The following is a 23,419-nucleotide window of genomic DNA, read 5'->3' as shown; positions in this document are numbered from 1 at the left end:
TTGATGTCTTTATATCACTTAAGTTAATATTGTATATATATAATGACTTTTATTTCAATTTATAAATAGGGTTTAAACAGGGTTGTAGCTGCTAAATGGCTTTTTGTTAATTGTATCATAGCGTTTTATCGAATTAACTAAGTATAAAGGAGGACTGTAATCGTAGCTGAAATTTAGATTTAATTTTTCGTACCGTAGTACTGCGTAGCAGGGAGCTACTATCCGAGCCACAGGCGGCATTCAGTGCTCGACTGGTCGGGAGTGCGCACGTGTGTACGTTGCAACACAAAAACATTCGAATTATTAGTATGTGTTAACTGTTTCAAAGATGAAAGGTCGCCATCAATTCCGCCGTAGATTCAGTTTACAGCCTTCTTTCATGAAAGATGACACCGACGAAGAAAGGAAAACTCAGAGGTATTTTTTTATATTACCATTATGGGTCTACGTCTCGTAGCGTCTTCTCTAATCTTCAGCGTAGCAAGATCGTAGAAGATGTAGCAATAGTAATTTATGTTAGTATTTTCTTAATGTATGAAATTAATTTTATTATTCTTTATATACAGTTTATTTGATTTATATAAGTTTCATGTTTCTTTTAACAATTTTACGATAGTGAACGCATTCATTTACTTACTAAAATGCAATTATTTTAATTTGCTACGACATTAATAATGGAAATTCAATCTTCTATCTTTGTTTTATAGCTGGTCTAAAGGATCAGTTGAAAAATCGATGAAAATGACATTTTGTTTCATGATAATATGAAACATAATATTTATCTCTATAGATAGCATAATGATTAACCTGTCGATCGCGGTTGGACAAAATATTACAGACTATTCAACTGTAAAATGTTTTATAAAATCGGTATAGTGAAATAAAACTGACATACATAAATTATTAATTAAATAACAAGTGGTGCATAACTGCATTATAATTAACGCTGTCATGTGTAAGGTATTATAAAAATATGAACACAAGCTTTAAATTGATTTAATGCACACCGGTGGACGCTATTTTTTCAGGAAAACATGGTTATAGTAATATATACATTACAATATATTAATGTTGCTTTTTAAATCTCTCAAGGCAAATCTTTATGAAAAAGCTCTTGAAGATTTTAAGTTATATAAGAAACATACTATGTAGCAAAAAAAAAGGCTGTATTCGAGTAATACATAATTACGATTATATTAAGTCCGTGTCCCTATGTTAAACATTAGTACACGAAGTCCAACGGAGTGAAAGGCTCCTCAGAATTCAACCATTTGGCTCTCATCCCTGCCAACATTTTCTAATCCTTCCCAGCTATCCCTTTTCTAACATCTTGTATATAACAATAAAAAAGTTTTCTATAAAACAGATGTAGAAATCTAAGACCCACAGAGGAACTATTATTATTATTTTAAATCTAGCTTCCGTCCGTCGTATTTTTGGGGCTTTAAGAATAATTTTTCGTGTAATTCTATATACTTAGTGTAGTATATATATATACTTGTTATATATTAATCTAACCCTCAGAAACATATTGAAATTATTCAATGTCTTTAAACACAGCTCCCCGAGTAATACTAGGTTCCCCCTACCGATGAATGCCACTCACCAAATAAACAGTATTTAATATTTTCACCGAAAAACAGAATTCATCGATAAGAGGGGTTACCTTTTGTAAAGAAAATGGCGGATGTTTGTGTACGAGATTTAAAATTGACGTCTGCCTGACAATTTTTGTGTTAAATACAATTTTAACATTGTTAACAGTTAGAAATGCGTGAATGATATTTTTTATGTTTATCATATTTATATTTCTATATAATTATAAGACAGATTAAAATAATTTCACGCTACAATAGCGAAACCGCATGTAATTAACGTTGTCATTTAATGTAAGGCTAATAATCCCGTGGCAGGAATTTCAGATGTTCAAGTCATGTCGTATGCATTCCAATGTATAAATGATTTTATAATTGATTATAACTCTACACAATATTGTTACTAACGGCTATATAGCATAAAATATGTATATATACGACATATTTTTTTTATGAATCATTTATATTTATTTAAATTGTATTTTTATTTGCTAATAACAAAAAAATATTGTAATCGTTTCGATAGGTTCGATTCCCGGCGTTGCGATAATCGACTTTCTGTCGATGTGTGCATTTAACAGTCGCTCGTACGGTATTTCCAGGTTAAGTGACAAATTAACAGCTGCGACTATTGCATTGAAACAAGCTGAAAGTTACGCAGATGTCTTCATAATTGAATCAGCAATATAAAAATTTCATGCAACTAACACAACAATTCTAGTTGGTGAAGACGTTGATTTATTAGTACTTATTGCAAGGACGCTTTCTTACTGCTTATTATGTAGCTCCAAAAAAATTTATTTGCATTTGCAAACACCAGCTCTCCACCGATATTTGGTTCTACGGGAATTTTTGTTATTTGACCACTATTTTTATGTCTAAATTGACCGGACGAATGTTACTGTATATAAGCATATTATAGTTTTAATTATTTAGCAGAATTTGGCATGTGTTTTGTTTCTGTTCCGATTGATGTACAATTTTAGAAAAGACAAAAAAAATTCAATAGTGTGGTTTTATTATAGTTTAAAATGCGTGCTGTTTCTAATTGTTACTAGATTTTGGTCTTCTTAATAATTTCCATGTTCATAGTTCATTGGCGATGTTTTTTCGGAACTATTTAATTAAACGAAGATGTATGTTACTGGCTGTCGACTTAGAAAGCCTTAAGCCTTGGAATACACAATGGTATTTTTTCCATAGATTAGATATTGTTTTATGGTTATGTTTTTTTCATAAACACATAGAAATTTCAAAAGTTTGCCGTAGAGAATTTCCTTAACAAAAGTAAAATTGTTTTTTTGTATCAACAGCTCTAGACCATTTACCCTATATGTGGCAATATCCTTTTCCGAACAAATAATGTATGTTTAGGAATGAAATCTTTTCTGTGTAAAAAGTATTTAAACAGATTCAAAACCCGTATATTTTCTGCTCACGTTTATAGTATCTGTGGAAATTCAATTGGCGGGAATTTACATAATCGAAGTATAATAAGCGAACAAATGTATTAAGGGCAAAGCGTATTTCTGTGTAAGTATATATCCAATTACAATACATTTGAATATTTGTCTAAATTCTGAATTCGTTACGCGCAAACTCAAACTGTTTTTTTTTTGTTACGCTTTGAATCACATGAAGCATTTGAAATTAGGTCAGGATAATATTTAATGTATAAAATTGTATATTTTCCACCATAACCGAAGCTTAGTGATTCATTACAGCTCTTTTTAAGTTTATGTCTCTACAGAAAAATGTACGTATGAAAGGAAAATTAAGAAAATTTCACTTAACTTGTTTATAATTTGTGCGCTTGGTACTAAAATAACGTTCTTTTGTTTTGTAATTTACATTATATTTAGGTTTTATACTATAGCATACCACTCGCGTATTGACAAAAGATATTAAACTAGTATAACACGGTAGAAACGGAGCGTGTTATAAAAAATCGCGTTGTAGGAGTTTCGAAGATGTATATTTACGAAAACCCGTTTTTTTAACAATTTAAAAACTAGTAACACGTATTTAATAAAGTTATTTAGTTTAATTTTATAACACCACTATTAAAACAGGTGACAAATCATTATAAATTTCACACTACAGAAATATAACTGGAGAAATCTCCATGTTCATAGAAAGGAAAGTCCGTACGTTGATGAGAATCGAATTCACAACCTCTGGTTGAGAGTACTACCGTAACAGAACATTTTATATAATGTTTCATTTTAATGGCTCAAAGTTGAAATTTGTTGAAACTAATCTAACTAACACATCTGTTTGAATAAAAAACAGTAACGTGTAACATTTTGCGCATTTATGCAAACTATACGAAACATCTGTCACAAATATTATGTTTGCTTTAGTATAAGAACAATGAATTGGGTTTCCATGAGAACCTATGACCTCAGGGATGAGAACCATACACAGTATACAGCCAACATAGCTCAAACTTTATTTTAAGCTTTAAAAATCTAGAGATGAATTGATCTTTTTTTTTAAGTTAAAAACAAACGTTTTTAAGAGCTACTCTCAAAATTGCAATACTGAGCGAGCTCCCATTTCAATACGTTTTTGATACACAGAAGTCGTACTGCGCTAAGAATCTGGGTGTTAGCCTAAAACGCCCTGTACCACAGTAATGCTTCTTTTTTTGTCAAAATGTAAACGTATAATGTAGTCGGAATAAAAAGCAAGCTTTTAAGCGAAAGCCCGCCACACCCTTTTTGTTCACTTTATCATTGGCTATTCATCCGATATTAATGTTTTCAAAGATGAGTCAGCATTACGACTCGTCAGGGTTAATAAACGATCAAATGTTATCCATCCTTAACCCGTTATCCATCTGTATAAATACTAGTTCAATTGTTTATTTCACTTTTCATTTCTTAAACGTTGAAGCGTGTAAAAGGAGACTATTTTTTAATAAGAAATTTAAATGACAAAATAACTACAGAAAAGATTAGAGATTTTGATCATCTGGTAGATAGTTACGATGAGTATAGGTCTGGCAGGCAGGTGTTTTCTTTGCTAAACGAAAAAGTATCACAATACAGTGAGAAAATGCTGCCAGCATGTACGGGACTGCCACAGGGATAACACTTCTTAAATTTGTTTTAGTTTCCCATTGATCAATTTTTAATTATTATTATTACTGTGTATGTATGTAGATTAAAAATGTTGTAAATATTCTATGTTTGTGTCATTAAATATATTAATTAAAGACCGTTCAATTATCCATCAATTCATAATACGTCAGTATTTCAAAAGTTATAATATAATATTTTTTTCTAATTTCTTCTAAGAAAATTTCTTCATTTGTTCACGTTACCTTAAAATATAAGATAAGTAAGATGTTTTTTATATTATTAACTAGTTTTCAGATTTAAAATAATAATTTATTTGCAAGAATATGGTGCAAAAACGTTAGGGTGGTAAAATCTTAAGTTCGTATATTCTGCCACATATAACATTGTAATTTGTTTAAAAAGGAATGTTACATAGAAGTTACACCCATTATGAGTCACATCGTGGTAGTAAATTCTATATTATTTCTAGTGATAAAATATCACATTATTAAAAAATATTGTTACGTTATCAAATTAATATTAATTACAATATTTCACGCAAAGAATAATTTATAGAATATTATTTTTTTCCAAAAACTCTAGTACGAAGATATTTTAATGTTTTGCTAAGTTATTATAAACCTTGAATGTCATACAAAACGCGGTTTTAATATACAATTCCAGGCACAGCCAGTTTCTCCCCATGTCTACTTCGACAGTCCATTCCCGTTGACTTAAAAATATTTATGTATTTTTGAACAACAGAACATTTCTAAAATATACATACAGGGAAGGGATAAAATATAATTTGGTCTTCTTAAACAAAGGTTCAACATAATTCGTTCCACAAATTGCTCTAACATATTTAACGTAAAATAGTTCTAACTTAATTATATTAAAACACACAAATGCAATTATCTTATTAACATAGACAATAACACATTTAACATAAAAGTCTTAATTCATAATTGGTTTTTAAGCCTCTAAGTCTGGTATCTAGTTAAAATTAAATCTCTGGTCACCCTCTATCCTTTAATAATGATATTAATTTAAGCCGGATCCTGCCCACCGTAATTACCTGTTATAATTCAATAGAACCACTTTAGAACTTATGGTCTTAATGTATTTTACATTACTTATTATTAAATGTATCCTGGATTGAAGTCAAATAACCAGTGGTGAAACTTTCCTCAGATTCTGTATGTGTTTCTTGTTAATTTTTTTATCTTATTAGGCAAGGAGGTGATCAGCTTTCTGCCATAGGCCGTCCAAGTTTGGGTCTAAAGTACGTCGTACGCTGTTGTTTAGCTTCGCCGTATACAGTAAATGCGCTAGTTGATAAATCCAGCCCTGATTCAAGTACACGACCTCAGGGTTGACAGCACGCTGAAGCTAATACTGCTCTTCATTTTCGAGACAATACAAAATGAGAGATGAGTATCTTACGTTGGTAATGCTGTAAATACTAATTAAATTGATGATATTATGTTTAGTGCACCATTTATATAATATTGTTGTATGTGGCGTCGGGCCGTGTTCTCAAAACTGTATTATGACAGAAAGACCCCCCCAAATACATTAAACATAAAAGTAAAAGTCCCATACGTCCGTCTCGGGTTTTAGCTGAACTGAAAAAAAAATCGCTAATAATTGACCCAGAAGTTTTATAAAGAACCTGTTTGGATAGATAATTGTCAGGGCCAAACTAATTATTGTATTATTTCTAAATAAGATTGGCAAACTTAACATGATGAACAACCATGGTGCGTGACGATCTTCGATTGCCCTGCGATGGCCCAATAAAATAAATATGAGACCGCCCACTGATAAATAAAACGTCTCGATCGTAAATTCTGTATTGTAACAGTCGTTTTCTATTGCGAATTGTCTCGGAATTACCTATAACATTATATTCGGAGATTATTGGCAACTTAATTCACTTAAGGGCAATGTCGTAAAATTTTATTGTTTTCATTGAGATTTCTGAATCGGCTCGTTCCAACGACAGTTGTTAAGGTATTCCATTAGCATGGGACCTGCCAGGCCTGTATCACTGGTTTTAATTTGATTCGTTCGTCATATTAATATGATATATTTGATGATAAATGTAGCCAATTTTATTAAGAAACAATATACTTATTGGTTTGGATTAACTACTGAACATTTTAAAATATTAACCTTGACAAATATAAAAAAAAAAACTAGGTTCTTTATTAAACTTCCGTATGAATTATTGCCGCAATTTTTGGCTTGTTAAGCTTAGTGACAAGCTTAACCAAAGCAAAAAGCAGTGTTAACCTAGTGGCTTCAGTGTGCGAGTCTCATCCCTGAGGTCGTAGGTTCGATCCCCGTCCAATGAACTTTCTTTCTATGTGCGCTTAACATGGGCTCGAACGCTAAAGGAAAACATCGTGAGGAAACCGGCTTGCCTTAGACCCAATAAGTCGACGGCGTGTGTCAGGCACAGAACACTAATCACCTACTTGCCTATTAAATTAACAATTTATCATGAAACAGATACAGAAATCTGAGGCCCAGACCTAAAAACATTGTAGCGCCATTGATATATTTTTTATTTATAGTTTAGTGAGAGAGAGAGAGTGAGAGGGCGATATTGACTTATGGGTACTTTTATTGGAACAAAATATCTAATCTGTCTTGAATATTTATTTACATGGCTTATAATGTATTTGGAAAAACATTTATGCTTTTTGCTATGCCATATATTCAGGTGCAGCTTGACGTGACCCCACATCTCTACGAAACGCCCTTGGCGTTCTAACGCTCTGCATCTTTTACTTTTATGAGAGTGAGAGAGAGAGAGAGTGTTCAGAGGAGTTTTTCGTATACCTCCTGAGTTTTATCATCGGACGTCGAGGCAGAATACGAAATTCCACCCGTATCACCTCGACTTCGTCGTTACACAACTGAGCGTATTTTTACTGTAGTATTTCCGTTAGGCAACAACTTGCCGTTAGGTCTTTCAATTAAGAAGCGTACCAATTCTTAAAAGGCCGGCAACGCACTCATAAGCACTCTGGAATTGAGTGTTCATGGGCGGCGGTATCACTTTACATCTGGTGTATATAAAAAAAAACATAGGTGTAATTCCTATAACACTCATTTCTTCAAAGTTGATGTTTTCTTGTTCCCACCATTGCTTATAAGCGCCGCTATAAGATCCTTGTTGTAATTATTTTGTGTTATGTATGTACTACAAAAATGCTGTGTTATTTTTGTTCCTATTATTGATTTCTTTTAGTTGTTACTCATAAAAAAATCTTATCAGTGAAACAATTTAAGGACATAATGTGTCTGTCATGTTTCTTTATTCGTTTACGTTTAAGTCGGTAAGTTGTAATGTTGAATTAATGAATGTCACTGTAGCAATTATTTTACACATTTTTATTACATAGTTAAATATATTTTTACGTTTTACCTACTTGAATTTATCTAAAGTGCAGCTAACTCGCGGTTAAAAAAATATAATAAAGAATTGTAAATTATTTCCTCAAGAGTTTCGCAATAAGACCTAAGACGATAATTATTTCAATTTCTTCTAAACTTTTAAAAATCTTTTTTTGATCCTTTTAGCGGAATTCTGAAGCTTTTCAATTGAGCTTTAAAAAATTTGGCCTATTGACCACTCCAATTAGAATAAAAAGGCTTTTATTTATGAGGCTTTTATGTTAAATGACTTTAGATTGATGAATGAAAAGTAATATATAATGTAATTGAACACGAATTCTACAATTAATTTTTGCCCAGTGGTTTAATCACTTTAATAATAATAATTATTTATACAGTTATATATATGTATGTAGTTTTCGACCGGTCTTAGTCGCTATGTTAGTATTATTTAGTAAACAAAACAAGAAACTCTTACAGAGAGCTGGACAGCATACCATATTCATATATTCATATATTCAAAATGTGTTTAACGTGACTAACACATTTAGGATACCATTGGCTATGCCCTTGTCACCCTTTTTCGAATGATGACATTAAGCCAGTCAATACATGACGTACTGCAGAAACTCGGCAAACCCAATAGCAACCTGAACGTGTAGTTAAATATACGGAGCGTATACTTGTGTTAAGTCGAAGCGATTAATATTAGCTACATAGAGATAGTTATCACTATAGCCATACGACGACACTAGATACGAAAGAACTCAACGATCGATTCAACGCACTACTGACAAATTGACTTTGACACATTGACAATTTACAACCTGCCTATGATATTGTGTGGTGTTGCCACTCAAATAAAACTTATACAATATTTATATAATATTTCTCTGTCAATTTTTTGTCCAATATATTTGAGATTACTTACAAAAAATCTACTTTAATATAATATGCCTATGCTTTTGGCCTTCCTGGATTAGATGTTAATGCATATACCACAATGTTTGGTTATATATTAAGGTTTGGTGAGAGCTTTCTTTGCTTAACGAATATGCATATATATTTCGAATACAGCGAGGAAATGCTGCCAGTGTCAAAGGTCACAGAGTCCAAATTTGTTTTTATTTTCTATTTATTTATTTTATGTCATCTATAATTTAAAAAAATCAACAAATTATAAAATAGCACCAGGATTGATAGATACAGACTGATCAGCCTTATAATTACAACACGAGTTTATAAGCGTTCTGTGTATTTAGAATGATACTTTATTTAATCCCTATTTTAGAACCTTCGTAAGTTAAATTGGATAATTTTAAAGTTAATGGAGTCGAAATGTATCACCCTTTCTGTGAAAGCAAACAAAATTCGCTGTGACAAATTATGAATTTATACATTGTTTTAGGTCTAAGAATACATTTACGGTTATTGGAAAAGTTTTGGGATCTGTTGATATTATAAAGTCAGGAGTGACCATGTGTATGATTCTCAATTATTTTTCATATTTTTTCGTGAATTCTGCATTGCATTATTTTATGCTCGTCTCTATTTTAAAGGCGTTTGAAAAACATTTATGTAATTTATTACGAAACTAGGCACTCTGCCGAGGCTCTGATTAACTTGGATAGTTTTAAATTCTAATTAATAAGTTTCAATTCTAATTAATAACATTTGCTTTCGCTTTCATAAAAAATATTGACAAGAATCACGTTTACCATACGTTGAGTTTAACCTCACTCAGTCAATCAAGTATATGTGTATAGTATTTTTTATTATTAATTACTTAAGATGTTATGTGGAACATGGTGTAATGGTTGCAGCTTCTTACAAACGGTGTTTAAAAAAAACTTGGCGATTGAAGAGTGGCCATTTATTGCCAGTTCTTCTCGTCCATTCATCGCACTTGATTTGAAAACTGGCAGTAAATGTGAAATCAGAAGCATTTAGCATTTCATATGTATTTCTTTATTGAAGTTCATAAATGTATATTGTGTTACCTAAACGAATAAATGATTTTGAATTTGTAAGCTTAATCACTGTTACAGTTTAACTACTTCGCCGGTTCTCTAAACTAATAAACACGTTTTTCATGGAATTTTGATTTATATTGTATAGTTTTTACACCTAGAATCTACTGCTAGAAAGAGAACGATATCACCCTGAAATGCGCTAACAAAGTATTTTCGACTGCTAACGATATACACAACTTCTGAGCATCGGCTATTGGTGCCACGGGTTAATCAGTGGTTATGCTAGTGGCTTTCTCCCTTTAGGAGAAAGAGCACACGTCCTTCACGTTCCTGATCCAAATGTTCCATATATCATCCAATATCGCTGATATACAAACTCTGGGTTTTCGTGGTACCAAAACTGATGAAGTAAGGGGCATAACTTTTTGTAATATCTGTAACTTATGTATGACGAGGTAACATGTGACAGGTGAGGTTTGTATTGATCGGTGATTGTGCTGATAAGCCGGCGACACCACAGCGGGCATCTGATAACAGCGTAATAAAGTACAATGATTTTAAAGGTTACACTAACATTTTTATTATATTCGTATTCTATTTGGAACAGAGACACTTGGACCGTAAAGTTTAAGTGAACAGGAGCTAATTAAAGGTCTGGTAGACAGTACCGGTGACCCCAGAGCTTTCCTACCTCGGTGTATAAGTAATGCAATACTGCCACAGGGAAAATGAAACTAAAGAGAAAGTATTTATTTATTAGTTCTAAAACAACCTGTATGCATATATTTATACAAGGAAATATGACATCACTAATTTTGCACACACTGGTACACGTCAATTAAGTTAGAACACTAGCTGCGAACCTCGTTTCTCCTTAATGTGATTTTACTTAGCCTACCTATTTAGTACATACCAACATGGAATATTTTGCTATACTACCCCAGAGACTGTTCGGTTTTCCGGAATGAAAATTTATTAGACTTTTTTGTGAATTTTTCTCTATACATACCTCAAAGTTCAAGTCATAAGTTTTTAATTAACAAATTAAAAATAGGGGTTGATCGTAGAGGGGTGAACATTAAGGGTTATATGTATTTTTGTATGCTGTATCTTAAAAAAAATACAAAAAAATTGTCAAAAAATAAAATTTAGGGGTGGGAGTTTCCCACTCTTAAGATTTAGGGGGATAAAAATAGATGATGTCCCATTCGCAGACCTAACTGATATCATGATATCAAATTTCACAAAAATCGGTCGAGCCATTTTGGACGAGTTTATCCCATTGGTTAGGTCTGCCAATCGGACATCATCTATCTTTCACCCCCCCTAAAAGTTACGAGTGCCCCGCCCCACCCCTAAATTTAATTTTATATTTTTAGACAATTTTTTTTTGTTTTTATCTACAATCAACCCCTATTTTGTATTTGTATATTAAAAACCTATGACTTGAACTCTGAGGTTTATATAGAGAAAAATTCACAGAAAAACTTAACAAGTTTTCCGAACCGAACAGTCACAGGAGTTGCATAGCAAAATGTCCATGTTGGTATGTACTAAAAAGATAGGCTAAGTACAATTTATTTATTTATTTATACTTTGTTACCATAATATACATAATTATACAAACAAAAAGTAAGTAAGTAGGTTACATCAGTCATTAGGCAACAGGCGGCCTTATCGCTAACAAGCGATTTCTTCCAGACAACTCTACAATCACCTTAAGGAGAAACAAAGTGCTCGGGGGCAGCTAGTATTTTAAATAAAACCATTGTCTTTTAAAATAATTTTATCAACGCTTTTATTTACGCATAAAAGAATATAACTCATATACTCAAACAAAAACCTACTTTCCATAATTTCCTAATCCTTATTATATTCCCTAAAATAATGTAGACATTAAGTCTACGTGGGTCGCGTTCAAGGATTTAATTTTCAGCAAAAAGGTAGCTAGCTAGCTAATTAAATGGGTCTATTTGATAATTAGTGAACTTCTGTATGTTAAGATTTGTGTAACCAGCTGATTTAATGGAATTTGAGAAAATCTACTAATTTACTGATTTAGAATGTAGGCGAATGTTCCAGGTATTGATTTCCCTTTACTTTAAGTGAAGTCAAAGTCAAAAATCATTTATTCATATAGGTCAATAAAAAAGAAATACACACTAAATGCTTCTAATTTTACATTTACATCCGTGACTCAAACGCTCGACGTATTGAAAACAATTGAGATTTGCATGCTTAAACCACTGGGCCAGTACCCCCTTTTTAAAAAGCGTTTCATTTTCCGATACACCAAATTAATTTTCATTACAAATTAATTCATGAATTTTAATTGTAGCAACAGATTGTTCAAATTTATTTTTTAAATAAATAAAATGTCTTTATTTGTTATTAGTAGGTATATGTACTATATAATTGTTAGATTTGGGGAGCCTCTTAAGTTATAGCTATTGAGATTCCAGTTTATCCATAACAAACTACACATACACACATGAACATTGAACGCATACTACAATCGGTTCGATTCAAAGATACCTAATATCTCAAACAATTACATTCACTTAGTGAGACATTTCAGAGTAACTTAGTAATGTACAACGTGATAAAAAAACTATTTCAAAATAAGTTATATAAAATAAAAATATTAGTTGCTAACAATAATGTACAATATTTTTTTACAAAAGGGTGCAGGTGTGACTAATGTAATCATTTCTTAGACGTTACAGTTTAATTAACTTTGGTTTTTGGATAACGTAATTTTTTAACTTGGTAAACTTGTTTGTTGTGGATGTCTGCTTTTTTGCGTGTTTCTCTTTCTGGCTACTAGGATGCAGTAACTCTGGTAATCCTGAGAATATTCTTAACTGGATTCGAGAAGATCGGGGGATAAATACTGTAACTTTATCGCATCTTATTAAAGCAGTATAGCTTTTCTGTAACTGGAGTTCCTTCCGCGTGTTAAGGACTTCAATCGGATAATCCTCCTTAATGTAGTACTGAGTATTTTCTAGACGAGACTTGTTTTTCTGAATGTGTAACTTGAAACTCATGATTATTAAACGTTATAACAACCGGTCCTATGTTTTAACAACCTTCTGACAGCTTCAATTATATTTTTGTCACATTGAAATCCAAAGTACATCTTTATTATATTTAATATAATAAAAATACTAATATTCTTCAATTCAACTGAGGCATTCTCACTTTCATCTGTTTATCCTGTAAATTGTACTCACTGTTGTTACAATGATTTAAATTAGCATGACTATGTCTAAAAATTACAGAAAGAAAGATTTACGGCATAATTAACCTTAATTTTTATAGTCTAATTATATTTTCATTCAAAATTATGTTTTAATTAATTTGAATAGACAAGTTTTGAATGAATAACGTCAATATTTATTTTAAGTCTTACGGTAATTTTACGAAAGATTTAAAACGGTAAGCACAATAGTGCTTGACTTTGACCGTACCGTATAGCAACTATGTAATTCTATATTTATATAGATTCTATAATCCACTATGTAAAAAAACCAATTGCACTACAAACGCTAGGTTTTGGCCTCATGTTTCGTGATCATTTTATTTTCTTAATAGGTAATCTACTATGCCTTTGACGAATGCCGTCGATTTTTGGGTCATCTGATGTTAGCTTATTAGATATTAGAATATACAGACAAGAAATGAATATGTTTAAAGTACCGAGCGCATATTTTATTGGTAATTGTTTTAATGAAGGTTCACTTTCACGGAGAGGATGTTGCGAATCTTACCGTTAGTTTCCATTTCCCAGACATGCAGGCAACAAGCCAACTTAGAATAACTTTTATTTTTCCAGGAACTTTCAGCTAAAAGCTCACTTGAGAACTTCAACATTTAAAGAAAACAGAATGTTAACGAATTGTTACAATTAAACTCATTTCTTCTTGGTAAAGAATACTAACTTTGAATTTTACTGAAATTAATAGATTTTCCCACAGCCGTACAGAATTGTGTATTTTAATATATGTAATGTTATGTGATATAGCCACCCATGGCCACTCTAAATTCCAGAGAGCTGTTGCCTTTAATAATAAGTATATACGCTCTTTTCGGGAGTTCCGAAGTATTTCTGTGGACAGCTGGTTCCACATAGTGCTGGCAAAAACCGCCTTAAAAGCGCTCAATTGTGGAACGACAATTTTTATTCCTAAGTTCTAAACTATTATTTGCTGAAATGAAGGGAAAATGGCGAGGGTAATGAGCGACCCTGGGATTCTTGTCAGAAATAAGTAAATCATGAAAAGATATATGATTTTAGGTTCTATAACTAACTTTAACTGAATGACCTCTAGATCCGCTATTGATTAGTTTGAACCCACGACCTCAGGGTTGATAGTTAGCCACTACATTAATTACGGTTATGATCTTCTCTCTAGTGGATTAAAATTAATTACACGACCGTGCTATTTAACTTCAAAAAATAATTGTATGTTAAGATCTATGGCGGACTTTAAACATCTAAATACTATTCATAAAAACATACATAAAACTGTTATTATTTTTTACAGACCAGAAAAAGTGGAACACACATCAGGCAGTAATAGTAACTTAACAAACAACGCTGTCCGGCACAAGATCGTCGTCTTAGGAGCAGCGAAAGTTGGAAAATCGTCTCTGATATCCCAGTTCCTGTATGGGACATTTTCGCCCAAATACAAAAGGACAATTGAGGAAATGCATCATGGCGACTTCAACGTGGCGGGAGTTAGACTAACTTTAGACATTTTGGACACATCTGGGGCGTACGAGTTTCCAGCTATGCGCGCCCTGTCCATGCAATCGGCGGATGCTTTCATTCTAGTCTATGACATAACTGATTTGGATAGTTTCGCTGAAGTTCGGGCTTTGAGAGACCAGATACACGAGACGAAGGAAAGTACGGCTGTTCCGATCGTTGTGGTCGGGAATAAGGTGGATATGGCTGAGTCTGGTGAGAGACAGGTCAGTTTATAGGTTAAGATAATTTGTAATGTATAGAATTGTAAAAGGTCAGTGCTCAGTAATTAGCAAACGTACTTAAAAACTTTAACCTGTGAAGTGAAAATGTAAACTAAGGTTATTAACTAATACTGTTCCCTAATTTGATTTAAACAAAAAGGCCATCACAATATTAGTTGTTTCTGTAAAATTTGTGGACGTATATTTACACTTACGTAATAGAAAGCGTAAATACATAATTATTTAATTCAAATCTAACTAAGAACCTCCTCTCTCTTCTTAATAAAACACAAACACGTATTCTGTGTTTGTCATTAGTTCGTTTAATTGTTCATGATTGTCTCTTATAATAAATAAAAATTAAATTCTATTTAGAAGCGAAACAAAACTAAGCCGCGTAGATTGTTATTAATACCTTTTTATATTTGCGATATTCTACATTCAAAATCGTGCGAGCATATATAAAATATTTATATATACTCAATAGCTAAAACGATATTTCTTCCGGTAAAATATTTTAAAAACTTACAAGAACTCGCGAAACACCTTTTCCAAGATTTTTATCTTTAAATGCAAAAATTTTATGCAAAGATTCATTTTGGTATACACCGAGTGAATATTGATGCCTTGTATTTATTAGTGAGAGACCTTGCGCTGTCTGGGCTTCTCATATAAGGAAGTACAGGGTGATGCTGCAGCAGGTACAGAAAATCATCAGGCAACTGTATAGAATGTACTGTATACAACTTTATTCATAATAGGTTCTGTTGCTACAACTAACTCATAGTGCGCGGAATATACCATGTATCAGATAAAGTTGTTATGTGGAAAGGAAAATAATTCGGCAGTCCCTCAGGCTGTCGGATGGATGTTAGTAGACGACATCGACCGCCGTTACGATGCGTACCAAAACTAAGCTCTGCAAAAGTTCTGACACATTTGTTGACAAATTGTATATAATTAATGAACCGCATAGATTAACACGTCTGTTCAAAATTACGTAAATTTCTAACCTATCATAATTGTCTTTTGTAAATAAAGGATATTATTATAGATTAACAGACGTTTTTAATTGTCCGTTTAGTGAATTGACAAAAGGTTTGCTTTATGTCAGTTTCTACACTGTAACAAATAATACTTTTTTGTAAACATTTTAATCAATTACTATATATATTTTGTGTTGTATTTCTGTGTATTGTTTTGTATGTGATGTAAATAGTTATAGCAGCTCTTTCATAACAAATTTAATAGTAATTTCCATAAAAAATATATATACCTACATCTAATTTAATTACATCTTTTAATTATTTTAGTTTTTTCAACTGTTTTTAACATGCTTGTTACTAAATGAGTGAGTGAGAGAGTGAATGAAATGTGTAAGTACATTATAGATTTCAGAAGCAACATTGCGTAAGGTGTTTATGGCCACACCCAGTCCTTCATCGTTTTTATTAATGCGAACACAAATGAAATATAGACATAATATATAACTATCAACAGGGAAGTGAGCTGTATGAGTTGATATGTATTGATATGGTGACTAATCATACAGACGCTAGTAACCACACTAGGGACATGCCTATGTTGTGCGAAACCGATCTGGTCACGCACGACGCTGTTCTGTGGTTCAGATATGTGTGGATCAATACAAAACATTAAGTAGTTCATGTATTAAACAATTAATAGTTCTTATATACACTTTAAGACTCTAAAACAGAGTAGATGACACAATTTTTTGTTAGTAAGTGTAACTTAAAAACTTATTATAATATCAACAATAATAATAATATATATTAACGTAAAATAAATTTAAAACTAACTATAAAAATTATGATATATTATATACGATTTTGTTTGTGTAAGAGGTGTGTATTTGTTTTTATGTAAACGTAGATATATTTGGATAATTGCATTAGATTAAAATAGAAATACTATAAGATTATTCCGGCCCAGTTACTCCATAAGCTGTAGCAAGACTTCCGTTCCACAGAATCTGTCTACTAGAGATACCAGAAGCTTTTAATACTTGCTTAGATTTTATTATAGATAGATGTATATATAGGTTACAGATCCTGCAACTACTCACGCCACTGCTTGCAGCAAGAAGAATTTAGGGAAATTTCCAGCAGCTACAGGAAATACTATATAAGGACTACTATCTTCAAAATTTGCTTAATTAAAAATTAACAGTGGAAGAGTATCTAACGTTAAATACTTTTTAACACTTCTATTTGAAATTGAATTTTCTTAATCGCTTTTTCCATCGCAATCCCGACTAAGCTTTAAATCGCAGTTATTTATGTTATTTGATGCAGTTCATTCATTGGATAAATTGAATTTTCTATCGAAATGGAAATGCATTAAGCAAGATTTGTTGACGCCAACACGTTTTTTAATAAACGACAGTCACTTTTTACAAACAATTTTATACAGTTTGATCCCGAGAGTATTATTGTATCAAAGCAAATGTGGGCTTGTTTGTTTTAAAGAATAATAATAATCCAGTGGCAACATTATAGGTTGGTGGAGATGAGGCCTTCTTTTATTGATACTGTGAGATTTTTAAGAATGCCAGTTTCCTCGCAATTTTGTCTTCACCATAGGAACAAGTATTAATACGTTTATTTTACCTATTTACCTGGGGGTAAGCCCCACTAGGTCGAGCTAAAAACCAGCACGTCCGTAACATCCTTTTCTAGAAACAGTCAGGCCATTTCACCGCCGGGCCACGCCGGGCCTCACAACTTCGGCCTGGATAAAACTAGAAGCCTTAATTTATTTATTTAAAATAAAAGATAATTAGTATAGATATGGTGACTAAATGATGTTGTTAGGTTAGCCAATTACGTAATAACTTATTTAATAATAAATAGCGCAGTAGTATATAACGATGGTAGTGAAAAATAATAAATATATCTGATGACTGTGTGATTGTGTGTGTGTGAATCGAAGTCATTTATTAAGTCAAATCAAGTCAAAAATCACTTATTCATATAGGTAACACAATGTACACCTATGATAGTAAAAAAAAAACATTAAAAGCCAGACACGCTGGAAACAAAGATGGTAGCAGATGATTGGTTCTGCCACAACAGGGTTATGAGCATTACAAAACTGGTTCATCCGGCTCGAAGGACCAGTGTATAGCTTTCCAGCTATAGTTACTACTATATGTAGTGTATCTATTAGCAAGCTGCACTAGACAACTAAATATATGAAAGTTGAACCCTAATAAATAGGAAGTGAATATATAAATAGGTATGGGATGTCTGCATCAAGAGACAACGTAATAGACGCAGGGCTACTGGTAGGATCAGAGGTCGATCGTGGGATTTTCTCAATCTCGAGCTCTCTAAGGTAATTATGGTCAGAAAACAAAACGAGAAATTAATAACACAGACCAATAATCAAATCCTATTTATTGTTAAAAAACGAACACCTGAATATTATATTCACACATAAGAATTACTCATTTGGTCAATGTAATAAAATTTGAAACAACCACGTGAGCAGTGTCAGCACTTGATTAATATTCTAGTGGAATGTGATTAAGCGATCGAAGGAGTAGGAACGTACCTTCTATGTGCTCCAGAGGAGTGTGTTGTCTTCAAATATTATTGATCTACGCCACATAAATTTTCGAGTAACACTTTCACGTAATCGATGTATTTATAATGTGTAGTGCACTTAGTTAATTATCGTGAACAGCAATTTAATAGTGAGAGTCCGCAAACAATATCAAACGTGACTTTTCTAATTCTTGTATTTCTTATTATTTTTGTATTTCACCGCAATTCATGAATCCCTGACATTAGCTTGTTACTTTTTAATTTATTTTATTCAAACAATTGTTTTAATTTAGATAAATACCGGTGATTCTTTACTGTTTTTTTAATATGATTTGGTTATACACTTCTTGCACTTAATGCATCATATTTCCTTTTTAGTTTTTTCCTTACTAATGTTGCCTGGAAGAGATCGCTTGTAAGCGATAAAGTTGCATCTCTTATAATTTTTGTGAATTATATTATCTGTTTTTATATTAATGTAGTAAATGTATAAGTCAAAGAAATAAATATGTATATATATAAGTAAACTAAACTGTAGAATAAAATTACTTTGAACCGATAATAAAGGGTGTCTTAGCGCCGATTTTACACTTTAAACACAAATTTCTTGGAAAACCGCGGGGCTAGCAGGTGGGGGAATGTACCGTTCGGTAGGTGACGAGTGTGGATTTTTAAATCGCTATGTCGTAGTGGTCTGGCACGTATCCCGTTTTCGTTGAGTAAAGCACAACGCATGTTTTGTAATCGCATTGAAATCCGCCATTTAATCCCCCAGCATTCAGTCAGTTAAGTCGTGGATAGAACAATTCAAAGCGACAGGATATTTACTAAAACATTCAATTTGCCCGTGATTAGTCCTTGCGATCGATTGAAATCATCGTCAGCGTCGCCGCTGCGGTCGCGGAGCATCCACGGTGATCAGTTAGAAAACATGCTGCCTCTTTGAGCCTCCAGCGTGACTCCAATCTTCAACGAATTTAGGCCTTAAACTTATGATTACTTCCAAATAATCCAATAAAACAAAACCGGAAGACTACAGTTTTTAAAATTTACTGTCAGAAGATGTTAGAGAAAAATGGGATGTACACTGGGAGTCACACTTTCTTATCGAAGGGTACGTCAATCGTCAAAATTGCCTTAACTGGTCATCAGGCAATCCAAAACAAAAACATCAGAAAGCATTACACAGCCCCAAAGTTACAGGTATGTTGTGCAATATTGGTGAAGAAATATCAGGATATTTTTCTTCGAAAATGACCGATTCATAATTTTCGTACTTCAGCTGCAAGAAGAGGATATTGACTAGTCAGGTGTATGGTCTCAGCAAGATGGGGCGACAGCCCACACAGGTACGGTGTCCATGACACACTAAAAGCGTTGTTTCTGGGAAAAATCATAAGCCGTTTTGGAGGCATATTGTGGCTACCCAACTCTCTGATCTGAAAGATCTCCCAACTTAATCCCAGCTGATTTTTTTATCAGGTTATCTCAAAGCAAGAGTTTATGATACCCCTCTTACGCATTTTGATCAGTTGAAGATTAAACTACCGTCAGAATATAGCCATATCAGTTGACGTCCTGCGGCGTGGCTCTGCAAATTCACTAGTCCGCTTCTAAGAGTGCATAAGAAAATTATAAATTGAAAAAACTAAGAAATATACAAATTAAAATTATTCACTTTACAGGTTTACATACTGCAACTATTCATCATCTTATACTTATAATAAACTAAAGTGTGTGGTGACAGGTCACCAGCCTTCCATCGCGGAAAGAAAATATACAAAGACTTTACTACATTCTATAACTAAACTAGCGTAAAACAAAAGAAGACTGAAGTATGAGTGGTTGTGGCTGTGTGTAAGTGTGTGTGAAAGTATATTATAAGTAAAATGTTAGTTAATGTAATCTCTAAAACATTTTACATGTATTGTCTCTGTTCTATTGTGGCCTTCATAATAGATAATGGATTTTAAATGACTATTACATTGTTGTCAAGCATCAACTTGAATAACGAAGAATAGGAGAGATTTCAAAGTTTATGAAAAGGAAAAAGAATACTCATAATAATGCTCCGTAGACATTTTTATAACATCATTAATTAGTCTTATTACACAAAGCTGAAATTAAATTATTTAATTCGGTATGGCGACAAAATAGAAATATAGAAAGTGTTGTGTTTAGACAAAAAATTGATGAGGCTTTGTTGTGGACATCGTGTGTACATGAATTTGTAGTTAATATTTGGTTTGACTTAAATAATACATTGAAATAAATATTGTTACTTACGTATGTCAATATTTTTGAACGCGTAAGGTTCTTTGGGTTGCTTGACTTGGTCATGAGAATCCACGTCCAATCGTATATTTTCTGCTTTTTGACACCTATTTTTGTTACTTTTCATACAAAACGTTTTGTTACTTTCCTGAAAGAGTAGACAGAGACCATGTACTCCATGGCTACGGTCCTGTTTTACCTTCCTTGCATCATGGCCGACAATTTTTTGATATTAAGTTTTATTGTGACACCTTATTGTATTCACAATCACAATAGATTCTGACTGATCGGACGTAAAACGTCGTAGCGTCTCCAAGTCTGGCGTTTTTAAAATAATCCTTCATACGCAGCAAAATGTCCTCAAAATAGCGGCGCTTTCATTCTAAGCTTATAGTTTATGAATTTAAAAAAGATTTTAATCATTCGGATTCTCTTTTATAGCCTTAGTTAACCATATATGTATTTATAAAAAGCAATATATTAGATATTAATTAAATCCATTTATAAAAAGTTATTCAGAAGATATCTTTTGTTTGTGATCGGGTTAGGAAATGCAAACGGATGTAGCGAGTCTAGTTTGCACTGTGGCTGCGCGGATAATAGTAGTGCTGACTTACCAATATCCGGTCCCTTGTGTCTTCCACACGGCCGCTTCGTCTCGTCGGTTTCATTTGTTCAAATAACTAACTTATGGCGAACTGTAACTCCCTTTGTATGGATAAAGAAATTAAGTTGCCGAGATCGAGATAAATCAAATATTGTCAGATATGAATGAAAATTTATACGTATTATATACCTGACATTTCTAGATACTTATATTATAAATTTGCGTTTATTATTAGTTACTTAAATTATTCTAAAAAAAGGAGTGATGCGCGGGATTTCTAGCAAGACGCACAGATAAAAGAGGGGCTGATGTGATGAACACAATAGTTATATGGAAAGAGCCAAGTAGGGAAAGAGGGTATTTTAAAAGTAGGTGGATATAAAATATGTAAGCGTGAGCAGGCAGCGAATGGAGACAGATATCCATGGATAGCGAACTTTGGGAAAGGCTGGAAGAGGCCTGAAGAGTAGAAGAACGATATCGAGTGACAATAAAACAGATTATATAACAAATACAGTTTATGTATATTGTCAACATTTCTAAATGTCACCGTAATATAACAAAATCTTCAAGTTTATAAATTTCCAAGGCAATTTATATACTTTCGTAGGATTTTAAGCGAGAGATAAATTGTTTAATTGTACGCCCACATTTTCGCAAATTGATAAACTTATCGAACTCACGGTAATAGTAAGCGATAAGCAAACTAACCCCTAAAATATGGGTGTAATAATACAATTTATCTCTCGTTTAGAATCGTGTGAAAGTTTATAAATTTCATAGGAAATTTATAAACTTGCTGATTTTGTTTTATTCCGGTGACATTGAAAATATTAGTATTATTGTGACTACTTATATCTAATAAAGATGTAAAATAAACACAGTTAAATTTCCAATTATATTGTAACCGAATTTAAGACAAGACGCCGACCCTTAGACATTTTGCAAACACGTGCCTAAAGCTATAATTTTATTAAAAAAATAAACTTCCATTCGACTTGAGTAGGCGTATAATGAAGCTGAACAAATCACTCGTAACTTACTTCAAGACACAGATGTCATAATTAATGCTGAAAGTTCGCAGGCCTTCATTTGTCACGTTTATCTTGTCAGATTTCAGGCCGAATTCGACCCTAAAGAACATTTATACGTGATAAATCGTTAGACCTTAATTACGGTATAACGATAAATTCATTTATTACGGAATATGCCAAACGGATACTTTAATTAGCATTTTACTTATTGTTTATAATGTAATTTTTGTAATAGCCTTTTTCTATGCTATAACTATAATTTTAATAAAGTCTAATTACATCGTTCAAACTAAAGTACTCTGTCTCCTTTCATTAAAATTGGTTAAAAAGAGACGAAATAGTAGTAAAAGTTTTCCCCAATTCGCTTCGGTGTCTATAATATTATTTTAATTTCAGGTTGACTTTCACACAACGGAATCCGTTGTAACTGTGGATTGGGAGAATGGTTTTGTGGAGGCATCGGCAAAGGATAATATGAACGTGTCTCAGATCTTCAAAGAGCTACTGGTGCAGGCTAAGGTGAAGTACAACCTGTCGCCTGCGCTCCGGCGAAGACGGCGGCAATCATTGCCCACTGGCCCCCAGGGTCCGCCTGGTTCCGCTGCCAGCCCCTCATCCTCTAATCCCCCCCACGTACCTTCCCCCGCTCAGCTCGCGCACCTTCAACAGATTAGAGAAAGAAATGCAAACAGCAAACGCAATTCCTGTTCAATTTCTTAAGTGTAAGTTAATTAAGTAGAAGACAATCTTTCTAAATGTTGTGATTTTATGAGAATGAATATGCATTTCCGAGATTACTTGATAGCGTGAATTCTATTTTTAAAATATGAAACATATATGCTAATGTAAGAATTTTATTCGCTAAGATATAGATTCTTATGTATTGTGTACAAAGCTCCTTAAAGATTTGAGTT

At 32.7% G+C, this 23,419-nt stretch overlaps 1 protein-coding gene across 1 annotated transcript; it reads left to right on the top strand.

Moving 5' to 3' along the window:
* Positions 1 to 291: 291 nt before the first annotated feature.
* LOC123720438 (ras-related protein Rap-2b) lies at positions 292 to 23,395 on the top strand. Its single transcript, XM_045677042.1, has 3 exons — positions 292 to 417; positions 14,592 to 15,024; positions 22,902 to 23,395. Exons 1-3 carry the CDS (start codon positions 329 to 331, stop codon positions 23,223 to 23,225), a joined length of 846 nt encoding a protein of 281 aa, XP_045532998.1. The 5' UTR covers positions 292 to 328; the 3' UTR covers positions 23,226 to 23,395.
* The last annotated feature ends 24 nt before the right edge of the window (positions 23,396 to 23,419 follow it).

Source organism: Pieris brassicae, chromosome 2, assembly GCF_905147105.1.
Source record: "Pieris brassicae chromosome 2, ilPieBrab1.1, whole genome shotgun sequence".
Lineage (NCBI taxonomy): Eukaryota > Metazoa > Arthropoda > Insecta > Lepidoptera > Pieridae > Pieris > Pieris brassicae.
Note: the sequence above shows the minus strand (reverse complement) of the source record. Positions and strands in the feature narration are given on the sequence as shown.